The sequence below is a fragment of the Pungitius pungitius genome, chromosome 6 (genome assembly GCF_949316345.1).
Source record: "Pungitius pungitius chromosome 6, fPunPun2.1, whole genome shotgun sequence".
In the NCBI taxonomy this organism is placed as follows: Eukaryota; Metazoa; Chordata; class Actinopteri; order Perciformes; family Gasterosteidae; genus Pungitius; species Pungitius pungitius.
In genome coordinates, this window is record NC_084905.1 from 7,763,289 (window position 1) to 7,776,760 (window position 13,472).

Sequence of the window (13,472 nt, forward strand, 5' to 3'; positions counted from 1 at the left end):
CGGAAACGCTGATAGCTCATAGCCGTTTGTTTGTTTTTTCACGACGCGAATAAAGACGCCAAACCCTCTGCATCTGAGTCCTCATTTTAATCTGGTCCTGACAAAAGTAAAGAGGTGTGTGTTATCAAATGAACATTCTAGTAAAAATGGAATGATTCTGGACTAAGGACTACACACAGGGAATTTCCCCCACAGAGAAAAAGCCCAAAGAAGTAAGAAAATAATTCAAAGGCTTTTTTTTGTTGGTTATCTTACAGGGATGAAAACTCTTAATACTTGTACGGTCTTCATTTTTTTGTTACTCAGATGATGTTGTGTGGTTGGTTTTTTTTTTTTTAATTCAACAAAGTCAAACAGTAATTCATCCCAAATAAAAGTAATATAAACAGCAAATTGAGTTAATATTGGGGAGCTCAGGCCTGCTTCCTATGGTCAGCTGCCTCTCTGTCCCAGCTTGTACGATGTAAAGACATTGTTGCATGAGACGTTGTGTCCACTGAGTCCCTGAGACATGTCCAGGACAACTCTGATCCCTTGATTCATATCAGGGTGTCCTCCATCAGGTTTACTACTGTAGACTTATACGACTGAAGGTACACAGGACCTTCCTGTCTTAGGTCCAGTGAGCCCAAGCAGCATGGATGTAGTAGAAATGTCTTGGGGGGTTTGGGTGTGCGCTCAATGAAAATGTGCTCTGATGTAGGTTTTTTTGCATAAGATGAACCAAAGGCCAAGAAGTCTGAGCTTGAAAATAGAATGAATCACATTCTTTTTGATTTAATGAAAAGGAAAATAGGTTCCATGGACACAAACACTAGGCAAAACCAAAAACATTCTTTGAATGCTTCGTCAAAAGGACTGTCCCCTGGAAGTGACTAATGAGGACAACCTCTCCTCGCCAATGTATGTCCTCTGAACTTCATTGGCGGTGAGAGACAGCTGACATCTGCAGCGTTGACAACTTGTTCAGAGTTAGATCTTATCCAAACAGAAGGAGACAGTAGGGTGCAAGGTTACAAACGCCACGTGCTGGTTATAGCTGTGGCCGTCAGGGACAGATAAGCCTAAAATAATAGCTATTTTATCATTTAATATATTTCATTTAAATACACTAGATGTATTATTATTCGACAATTACAAGTATACTGTTCTATATCTCTATAATAATGCAGTGCTTCAGATATTCAGATTGTGATATGGAAAAGAGGCCCAAGCTAACTTTACACATTAAGTTGTTTCTCTCTTTGTCTTTTGTGTTTTTGATTTTTTTGGTTTTGTAAAGCGTTTGGGTATCACAAAAAGCGCTGTATGAACTAATGTATTATTGTTATTATAATTGAAACATTTTTAAGTCTGTATTTGTTTGTCGCAAAATACTAGTGCTGTGCCATGAACGGATTAATTTACTCATGTTATCAGCTGCCATTTTGAAATAACATGTTTGTACACATAGACAGGCTACACTCAAAAATCATGTACAAGCACCAAACACACACAAGACAACACGCATCTTTGTCCCTACACTCACCGCCAACACCCACATGCACGCGGCGCATCTTTGCTGAATGACTTGACCGTTCCGCCGCTGGGTCACAATTAGCGAGACTGTAATGAGCTCTGGGACTCGCATCATCCAGTAGCATACATATCGATGCTATAGAGGAGACAGCAAGCTGCACAGGACATTAACATTAACAGAGCATGTTGGCACATGCCACTGAAGTACAGAGGGGCTATTAAATGTGAAGCTTAGCCAAAACCTCTATTGGCACTTTAGGCTTGATAAAAATTGGTGGGCGTATAAAATAAGGAGCTTTTAAAGGTAATGATCGGTTGAGTTCAGACACACACACCCATACACACACAAACCCACACCCACACCACTGGTGTGTGTGATTTGTCTATAAGGAAATTCACCTCGAGATGTATGTAGGTATAAAGTCAAAAAGTGAGAGAGAAAAAGACATAGAGACATATATAAGGTGCTTATATATGTGCTGAAAATGTCTATTTATAAGATATGGGAAACACCTTGGTGAGAAAAGTCATTGTTGAGCGGAGGTTGGCGGAGCGAAGAGCAGTCACACCATCGTTGTAAACAAGCTTGAGCGTAAATTAAAAGGGAACCCAACATCCCAATAATGGAAAAAGGCTGCTTTCTACCTTTACTCCAAGACTTTTCTTTTAGTGCACCGACTTACCAAATCAAAGCGAAAACCTCAATTACTACGTTACTACGCACCATTTAGGGGATCTATCGGCAGACATGTAATATAATAATAAACATGTGTGCCTTCCTAACTGTATAATCACATAACGTGTAGAAGGAGCTGTTTCTATGTAAACATTGTATGTGTAGTTATTTTATTAAAAATACACTATTAAAAAATAGCAAAATATGAAGAACTAATTAGCGCCACCTTTGACTGTAAACGACCACCTACTGTAGTAGTTTATGGTATCATTATGATTTAACACGGTTGAATGATAATAAATGGCTTCAGCCAACCACTAACCATAAGTGTGTTATCATTCAAATTCTCTGAAAAAAAGCCATGAAATTGTTAATTCTGCCAGGGTATGTAAACTTATGTGCACAACTGTATTTCTAACATGTGAATACTTGATTGATATTGAAAAAAAAGTGCTTCTCCAGAAGAACATCAATCACATTCCTGGGAAATGAACTAGAAATATAGCAGGACAGCTATTGGCGGTAAAGAGCCCTGAAATAAAACTGAAAATAATCCCCCACCACATTACATATTACAACACATCCTTCCAGATGTGTGTCCTTACAGGTGGCTGGTTTGTTGCAGTTGTGTCCGTGTCTGAAGTACTGCGGGTTCTCGATGACGGGGATCCTGGTCATTCCAATCACCACGGCGTCCGACCCGGCATCCAACGTACAGGGACTGATAATCCCATGGTTCACATGATGAAGGGGGCTGGCAGAGTCTTCCTCACCGCTTATTACTGCTACCGGTCCTGAAAAAATAGAGCCACAGACTTAACATCTTCACGTGCAACAATAGGCAGAACAAAATCTAGCTCAATATTCCTAAATCTTTAACCATTGTTTGAGCTGAAATCAAACTTGGCACAGAAACAATGAAATGTCAAGCTTTGTTGCGTTGGACATACAAATCATCAAAGTGACAACATGGAGGTTGTGATGTAAGCAGAGGGATCACGTTAAATATGTGACTTGCATAATATAACCCAAGGTTTTACTTTGATAGAGAGAAGCAGAACACAGACACGGGAGAGGACACGTTTGGACTTCACTTAGAATCTGATGGCCAAGTCCCGCCCCTCGTTGTAACCGTCAGAGTCTACGTGAGTCATGTAGCCCCCCGTGGAGAAGAGCGCCAGCTCCCATAGCCACTCAGAGGTGCACAAGATGGCTGATAGACATTTAACGTAGTTTATTTTTCCATAAAGCAGTGAAGGGTTGTCTGAGAGAAATGGTACGTATATGGCCTGAATCAGGGAGGAATCAGCTTGTTGTTTGTCAGATTTCATTTAATGTTCCAGAAATGACCCCGAGTGAGCACAAATCTGGGGGCTGTGGGGCCTGAGAGGTTTGAGGATGACGATAAATAAATTAAATGCAAAAAGCAGATAACTCAATGATGTAAAGATGAAGAAAGACCTACACCCGGCCCTCCATTCCATAATTTAAACAGGCTGCCATTTCTCTACAACTGAAAAACACATCAAATATATACTTCTTCAACATTCCCAGAAAAGTAGTTTCTTTATAAAAAAACTAAACTAAAACCCCATATTTGACACCGAACCGAGAGTCAGATTATGTATGACATTTTGACGTGTGGGCTCCAGTGAGAGCTCTGTACCTCTTACTTCGTACTACTGATCACAGGGACCCACTCTTTGTTCAGTCAAGTTTGACCATGTAAGGCAGGAAAAGGTTTTGAACCAGGATCTGAAAAGTATTTTCTACTTGGAACCTTTAGCTTTTCGCAGAGATTCTTCACTTGGTGAAAGTCAACTGTATCACTTTGGTAAATGTCTTGGTAAATGTCTCCAGCTTATCAGTTGGACTTTTCCCCACAAACTAGGTGATGGTGAGGCTTTGAACTGTAGTCCACAAACCAATGGGAAACCTCATGGGAGTACGTAAACTTCCATTATAGAGTATATGGTTCAGACTTTGAGGCAGTAGATCGGGGCAGAAAACCGAGGGAAGAGGTAGAAAAGGGAAAGGAAATATTGAGTGCCTCATCCCTCATGTGGAAGCCATGCAGGTTGAATGTTTCCTTATCGATGGCAAAAAACAGTGAATATTGGAATTTCCCTTTAAATGGAGTGATGGAAGGTCGGAAGTGGACAGAGCTTTAGCAGGTGGAGGAAGAGTTTCAGTGGTAACATTAGTGGTTTGAGATGCTTGATGGTGAATATGAGAGAAAAACAAGGCTGTTTAAAGGCAAAAAGTAATGAAATAGCATTGTGCAGCATGAATGTGATGTCAGTGCTTATTTTTGATGTAACTTTAATACTTATGTTCCATCTTTTCCTGAATTAATTTACCAAAATGTTGACAAATTGATCAGATCACTTTGGTCATTAAACGTCACTTCAGTGTTGACAACATACCAACCAAAAACGCTTGAGCTCTTGCTACACGTAGAACAAATAGTCCTGTTTTTAAGACCTAACTAATTCTATCTCTGTAGAAGTAGAAGTTTATTTTGAAAATACAGGGTGCACAAAAAACATAAAATACATAAATGGTTGTGACAAGATAAGGAACATGAGCACAGAGCACCTCTCAGGTTTATGGGCACTGATTAAAATGACTGACTTCATACCTGCAACAATAATAATAAGCAAAGTGATTCCCCCTTTTGAATTAAACATTTTAAGGTTACCTACAAATATGATTTGTACATTAATTCCGGTTCAGATTTGCAGCAGCTCTTGAATCCACAGGGACTCAGGTCAGGGATTTGGGCTCATGTTGAAGGACACTTCAAACGAGACCTTGTGAGTATTGATGGATATGTTGGCCGCTGCGGAGGAACAGATTCTGACCTTTGTCAGTTACTGCACAACCTATGTTAATATTTAGGGGCCGTGTGTCAGACAAGCTGACATGTGACACATCCATCAGCGTAACGGTCAGCTGATAATGGGTAAGAGAGGACACGGAGTGAGTGAAGGAGAAACACAGGGGGGATAGAAGAGAAGGTAGAGCGTTCACATGAAGTACAAAGGTCAGACAATGAATGATGTTAGAGGACCAATGGGCAGACTCACTGAGTCGTCATATAACTACTTGTATTCCATCAAGTGTCTAAACATTGATAAGTGTTCACATCACATTCCTCTTTCCAGATTACATATTCAGAACACAGTGTTTACATGGCACCCAACATTGGATGTATTTAAAGACTTGTCTAAATACACTACGGACTGAGAACCCAGCCACAGTCACAACTGTGAACTGTTGTTTCAACCAGTGACATTTTCTGTTGTAGGGAAGCTTCGACAAACGTAAAACGACAGTATCTATGAAAGAAGTGATTGTTGTACACAACAAACTGGTAAAATTACACAAATATTGTTTTATACACCGTGAACCCACAAAATGAGGGAATGCTTGTGGGTGAAATTAAACTATCCTTTTAGAAGATGCAACTGTGACGTTATGGTATCAACATTACTCTTCAAGAAAACCTTTTCCAAATAAGGCTACTGGATCTACCAGGGAACTGACATTATCATAGTGATTTAGGCCATAGTTTACGCCACGACTAACCCTCTGCTGTCCATGGTGCCCAATTGGTGCTACAGTCTTTAGTTGCTACTAACAATAATCTAATGGGCCCCTGGTATCAATACCTGCTTCTCACTGGCTCACAGCAGAGTCCGACTTCATTCGCTGCATCAATCAGCTAACAGATCAGCCAGCGTGGCTCTGCCCCTTCTGAGTGATGGAGGCTGACAGGAAACCTCCATGAAGCAAACTAAATGTCCTCATATCAGCAGGCAAACCCCAAAAAGGGACTGTGGGGCTTCAGAGCTTCTGATGCTTCTTTCAGGGGTTGTCTGGATACAAGTCAGAATGTGAGTAGTGTAATGTTTGTCTGACCAATGCATCTTTAAACAGCAGTAATGAAGACAAAAATGGGTGTTGATAAATGAAAGCAAATTGTTTCTTAAGATAACTCAAAATGACTGAGGACACATACGTAGGGTTCTTTACACGCGTTGTGTCTTTTTTTAAAGAAAACATAGGTTTACCTCATTTTAAAGGTTAAATACCACTATATGACAAGGTGTGTCCAAACCTTTGACTGATATAGACAGTTTTACAGTTTTCTCTCATTCAGGCTCAAAGGCATCTTTTGTAGGAATAAACAGAACTGTAGCAGATCTCTTAAAACATCTTTGTTGGGGGTGGGCTGAAATTACTCCTCTTACTACTAGACCCTCCCAGTGTTCCTGGAGCGGCCAAAGCTCCCAGCAGTCTTGCATCTTCCCCTTTAGCAGGTCTGTCTCTAATAGCCCTTCGCTGAATCTACCTCGCTTTCTCCTCCATCTCCTGTCCCTGTCCACACAGGCTGGTCTCGTCTCGCTCCCATATGTTGGCCGTCTCCTCCATGCGCCGATCTATCCTCTTGATGCTTAGCGATAGAGGCAGACAGAGCGTTCTCATCTCCAAGCCTTGAGCAGCCGGAACTGTCCTCTCTCTCTGTGTTTTGTAATTGGTTTGCTGCTGTGAGCTTTGGGGTGAGGTGGCAGGAGGAGGGTGTCACAGAGGCTGACAGCCAAGCAGTGCCATGGAGACAGACAGGGGAAGCACAACAAACAAGAAACAACTACACTGGCTGGTAGCCCCCCCGCTGATCGAGTGGACCTGGAAACAGCACCAAGATTACAGAATGCAACAGTTGTGTTAGTGTTAGCACGTAGCTTCAGATACCAACAAGTCATCTATTGGTAAATAGGAGACAAACAAGCCCACATTCCATCTCCTACTAAATTATGTAGGTCCAGGACAGAGGTCACTAACTGGCGGACAGCGATGATTACATGCAGATTTTAATACAACTCTATTCCTTTATTTAATCAAACTAAGTCGTCACATTATGATCTTCCAGACCTTAGCTTCTGGAAATGTCCTCTAACGAGCCCTGTCTTAGGAGGTATAGTCAATATGCCTCGGATGTATCACTCGGTTTCATGGCGATGTGACCAAGTAGTTGTGGCACTCTTTAACCATCTAAGGATTTAAAATTTATGATCAATATGTTGATCAAAGCAGCTCACATCGAGCCACAGCTGAGAGGTTTGGCGTTGTCGCATGGCAAGTGGTCTAATCTTTTTTTCTAGTGTTGTAACCAAGCACTTTAACTTCATGTGTCATCATTCAGCCATTCACAGCCATTCATACCCTGATGACTGGCTACCACGGAAGGTCCCACCTGTCCATCATTCTCATCAATTAACTCAATGCAGGCTTCATCCTGGGTGTGAAAGATGCCTGCTGTCATCACTATACTGCAGTGACTGATCCGTGCTGTATTTTTGTGTAAACAATTTTTTTCTGAGTGGGTTCATTGGAATGTTAAGAAAAACAGACTTTACATGTCCTTTCTAGCCTTCTGTATTTTAAGTGAGCATGTGATCGGAATAACTTCATTTTAATATCAAATAAGAGGGGCGTTAAATTGGTGCAAAGTCATTTCTCAAACTAACAAAAACTGCTGTGTAAATACCTAGGATTCTCATTTCCAGATTGAAGATCAGAAGCAGAATGTCCACATATTTGCATGAACCTGGAATGATCTTTGTATGAAAATGCGCTGGCCCAAAGTTTTTTATTGGAGATTTGCGTAAACACATCTTCAATAGTGCTGAATAGACAAGGGGCCTTGATGCGAGATCTCAAAGTGGTGAAACAATCTCTTTTAACACTTTTAGAGGTAAATATCAAATACATATACTGAGGAACAACAGTATTTCTCTTGGCAAGGTTCTACCTGAGAAATACTGTATAGCCAACTGGTCCTTACTGACATGATACATATGGGTTACAAGGGGCTACACCCTCCAGCAGGTTTAGAAGACTGTCATCGTATAGTCACATGGTCGATTCTTCATATTAAACCCTTCGAATTATGAGGGGAGCAAAGGAATAAGTCAGTCACCACGGAGACCATTGTTTGGCCACGTAGTGAAACCAACTATTTTTAAAGGGCCATTTTCAAAATCCTGAGCAATGAACAATTACCTATTTGCTCTTCAGCAGTTCTTCTGACACAGCAAAGGACCCTTTCCTCCATTGTAGTTATTATCCCTGTTTCAATGACATCTTCCCCTTCCAGACTGAGGCCGAGTCCTGAGAGGAGTGAACCAGTAACGCAGTGCCATTACTTTGTTGCTCAAGGACACTTGGTCTTCTTCCCCCTTTGTGCACCGTTTCCCTCCACCACCTGCCATCCCGTCCACGCGCCACCCTCTACCAGGAGGTTCATCGTGGGAGTTTGGGACTGTGATTATTGACACTGACCTAATAAACCTGGTTTTCACTCGCATATCTGCTTCTGCGTTGTAAGAGTCATGACAGAACGATCTAACCAGGCAAGAGAAGCAGCGAGTAAGCCCTCGATTTCTATGGAGGCATTCATGAATAGCAGCCTCAATCGCATGGAGACTCAAGAGAGACACCTGAACGACACGGGGCAAGCTGTACAGGCTCTGGCGCAGGTGTCCGAGCTCACCCAGCAAGTCCAACTTTTGCCCCTCTCACCAGCCGCTCCCCCCACACCACCGGACGGCTCCTCCCAGTCAGTGCCCCGCCTACCAGTTCCAGAACCTTATGCCGGTGAGCCAACTTTCTGCAGAGCATTTCTGACATGATGTTCAATGCATTTTTCTCTACAGCCCAGAACATTTTCCACAGAGCGAGCCAAGGTCGCCTTTTTGCTTACCTTACTGACTGGGAGAGCAGCGCTATAGGGAACGGCTGTATGGGAGAACCAAGACCCATGCTGTGCCTCGTTCCAGACACTCGGCGAGGAGATGAGTATTTGACCGTGCGGTCGCAGGAAGAGAGGCGGCCAGAACGCTTACGGAGCTAAGACAAGGTGAGAGGTCGGTATCGGATTACTCTATTGAGTTCAGGACGTTGGCGGCCGAGTGTCGGTGGAACGAGGAGGCGCAGTGGGACATGTTCCTGCATGGGCTGGCTGACCGCGTCCAGAAGGAGATCTACGCCCTGGATCTTCCCACAACCCTGAACAACCTCATTGGACTGGCACTTCGAGTGGACGCGCGGCTGACCAGAGTCGTGCGACGTTCTTGGCCCAGCCGGATTCCTGGGGGAGGAGAGGATCGGCGACTTAATGGCGGGGACGCGGCCGGTCCCGGCTACGATCACGAGCCTAAGCAGGTCGGGAGAGCTCTGCTGTCCCGGGAGGAGAAGGAGAGACGGAGGTCCCAAGGCCTTTGCTTGTACTGCGGAGCAGCAGGACACTACACGTACAACTGCCCAGTTAATCAACAGTTCATTTCATGAACTACAAAATACAGTACATGGATTTTATTAAAAGTTATGAAGCCTAAAAGAGTAGTCCCCTGGTGTGAGGTTCAACATGCGGCATCACCAGCAGAGAATGAGGTGGATATTCAATGTTGCTTGGATATGAGACATGAGCTTGGCTTGCGAATTGTATTAAAATGAATCCTGAACCTCATTGTCAGCCAGAGCAGGAGGATTCAATGAAATGTTATTTGAATTGCCCAGCGATCACTAATGGGACCCAGACGCCATTGTATAAGCTCGACCTACAACCAGTTTAATTTCATTTGACTTTGACAGAGCTCTTCTATTTTAGCCAGCTCTGCTTTTCTGCTTTTCATGTCAATGATGGACCTAAATGTCTTTTAACTTCCAAAAATAGAACTCAGTTGGACACAACTTTCCAGGCTGAGCAAGGCGTGACAGTTTGATGGAGAGGCTGCCTGCTGTTTCCCACCAACAGAAAGAAACGATGCCGAACGGTTGGTTTCTTTTAGAAACACTGGCAAACCAGTGACTCTGACTTCTGAGCATCAAACAGATGCATTTTATTGTCTCATGTAGCTTTAATTCCACGAATGATGACGGCAGTTCTAAAGTCAGAGAACCCACACAAACCCATTAAGATGATTTGAACGTCCTTATTCTTGTCCTCGGTGTAATGTCTCACCTGACTCTCTCATGCACGGCATTATCTTATGACTCTATAAGTGTTTTAATTGATTTAACTTCTCTCTTGAGTGTCTTGAGCATCTGGTATTTGGGGTGGAGACAACAACATTATGCACTTTTGGAAGGCAATCTGAGCAGATGTTGTCAGATTATGGACACAATTAAAGAGTGGGGAGTTTGCCTAAATGCCTTCTGAATACATATGAGAACACTGAGCCTCAAGTCAGAAAAGCAAATCAGGAAGGCCAGCCAGCCAATGAAGCGAAAAGTTGCCCAAATTGGTATTACGACTGTCTGACAACCTCATTTCCCTGACAGATGACCCCAAATTAATTCATTTTTTAATTCATAGTTTAAAAGGGATCGTTACATAAGCACTACTATGAGTTCTATCAATGAGTTCCCATTCATTGGCTCGTGCAGAGACTGAATAAGTTGTCCAATGTGAGGACAAATGTGACCCTGTAGCTCCTCAAGTCAAATTGTGTTCCAAGAAAAGTTTGGACCAGGTAATCTACAACAATGACCCTGATTTTTAATTTATAATACTGTAAATTTTTCACAGACGTCTATATTGATAGTGTCACAACATTGCAATGTTGCCCGTTGCTGCATTCACAAATAATTAAAAAAAGGTGAGATTTCAATGAAGCGGAATAATTAAAGTGGATTAAGGCAAATAATGAAAGATTCCACTGAGTTGACTAAATCAGCCTTTAAAAAGAGGGAAAGACAACTCCTATGCCACCTACAATCTATTGTTGTCTCATACTGTATAACTATGTTGGTATATTGCCCAGCATTTATTGCTTGTTCTATATATTTTACTGGAAGCTTGGTGAGTGACAGGAAGAAAAGGCAGCTGGGTTTGTTACAAGTCATCCCCCTTTCACTGTAGAGCCAAGCAAAGCAAAGTAAACCTCTCCTCTGTGGATTGTTACAGCACACAACCACATTTCAGACCTGAGCCATTTAGAATGGTGCATGTCCCCCCCGGGTTAACCGCCTTTCAGGAAATGTTCGGATCATTCAAGATTGGTTTAAAATCATAATGCAATTTCTTCAAAGCAGAGCAAAGTACCGATTGGGGTGGGGAAGAGCTCATTTATTACTTTCTGGGCTTCCAACCCCTCATGCCAAAGCAATGCCATTGTGCAATTGTGACTGATGGCCGTATGTGACAGGTCACATACGTTTGTGAGCTATGGGCAGTTGATATTCCCTTAGCAGGAACATCCTCTTTTCCAAAAGAAAAAAAGAGATTTGATAATAATTAGCCCCAAAACATCTAACAGAGCCTGTGCATCCTATGGACAAATTAGACAAATAACCAGTGGAACCTGAATGATGGAGAGAAGAGTGCAGAGAAGGGAAGGAACTGCTTAGGATCCAAAGCATAGAACTCCATCAGTGAAGCACTGTGGAGGTGGTGTTATGGCATTGGCATGCATGCCAGCCAATGGACAAAAGCAGTAGGATGAAAAGTGGGTGATATTATCTGCTCATATTCAGCCAAATGCTTCAACTCATCGGACCCAAAGCATACCGTGGAATGTTCTGCATTGGGCACGTCAATCACCTGACCTGAATCCAATTAAGCATGCATTGTACTTGAGGAAGACAAAAGTGAAGCGAGAAGAACGAATGAAGTGAAGACAGAGCATCAGCATGGATGAAACCCAGTGTCCAGTGATGCCATGGGTTCAAGACTCCAGGCATCATTGACTGCAAAGGATTTGTAACCAAGTCTACAAGTGACAATTAGATTTATGATTATGTTATGTCACATATAAAATGTGTTACAATCTGTTCACTGTTCACCTGATTTGGATGTAAATACCCTCAAAATAAAGTCTGCACTTAAAGCACATCCTGAATGTTTATTTTCAAATCCATTGTGATGGTGTGTACATCGATTGTGGCAATGTCCAAATATTTATGGACCTGATTGAAAGTGGAAGCTTTTGGGAGTTTTTACCACTATTACTACTTGTAATTGAATAAAATAATAAGTCTAAATCATCACATTTAGAAAATAAATTCTTGAGTTATGCCCAACACTGTTTTGGAGAGGTTTCAGCCACCTTTCACCTCCATATTCTATTCAGTTAATACTCAAGTGGACCTTTGTACAAAATGTAAATACATTTGCTCAAGGATGTCTTTAGATAGGACAGGTTGTCTCAGTGACATTTAACTCTAACCAACATAACGTCTTCATTCATCCTGGGAATAAAACTCATTTGAAAATTCCCTGGATCAGGAGCATGGGACGGACATTCCTGGGTATGGCAGTGCCCAGCAGAGAGGACAGGAGATGCCTGGGGACATTGCCGAGTTGACTATGTAAAAGTGTCATACGTGCATTCAGGTCGGTCCCACTGCCCACGTTTCATGGAACAAAAGAAGTGAGTTTGTGGATCCAAACCAAGTTACATCCAGAGTTTCATTTACACACATGCACATATAAAAACATATTAAATACTAGAGCAAGTTCTATAAGGCTGTGGCACAAAACCAATGACAAGTCTTTATTGGAATTGTAATGAGCCAGTTCCTTTCCCCGTGTAGGCTTTCCTCCACTGGGACGGTTAATCATTGAGGGGCCTGTCTAGGGAGATACCACATGTGTGTGGCCCACTGCCGTAGCGCAGCCAAGTCATAGTTAAATCTACACTGGTATAGTACGATTATGTATATGTCTGATTGTCCTATTTGAATGGTAATGAACAGTAAGCGTTCATTCATCTGCTGCGACTCAAGGGCAGCACTTTCTTGTCCTTTTTGTCATGTTATTGTTTTATTCTCCCTTGTGAAATATTAATTTCACTCCCTTAATTAGAATTTCAGAAGCCACGGCAGCTTAAATGTAAACATATGGTATCATCATAATTCTAAGTCACAAAGCACATGCTTTGCACACAAATAAACAATGAACAGACTATATGACAATTTAAAATGTAACTGTGGTTACTTGCTGTTACAGCCACACTTAACACTAAGTATGTTTATTGCGCTGCTTTGGAAATCTCATCACAGATCATTAACTCAGTGTTTAAGTGTTGTGATGCATGAGCTAGTCACATGAATGCACAGGGATAGTTGGCTACATGCTTTATTGTCCAATCATATTATAGTAAGTACAGAATGCGTCAGATGAATAAATGTTGAACTGCCCAGTTCACTGATTAATCCACACGTATGAGCCTTGTAATTAAGTCAACATTCAGTGAATGTGTATGTCGTC

The 13,472-nt window shown here is 42.1% G+C and overlaps 1 protein-coding gene across 1 annotated transcript in view; it reads right to left on the minus strand.

Moving 5' to 3' along the window:
- ntrk3a (neurotrophic tyrosine kinase, receptor, type 3a) overlaps nt 1-13,472 on the minus strand; it is a 134,444-nt gene that overhangs the window by 39,990 nt on the left and 80,982 nt on the right. The window contains exon 13 of the mRNA XM_037451076.2: nt 2,800-2,988. Coding sequence (XP_037306973.1) covers nt 2,800-2,988 — 189 coding nt within the window. The remainder of the gene's footprint in view (nt 1-2,799; nt 2,989-13,472) is intronic.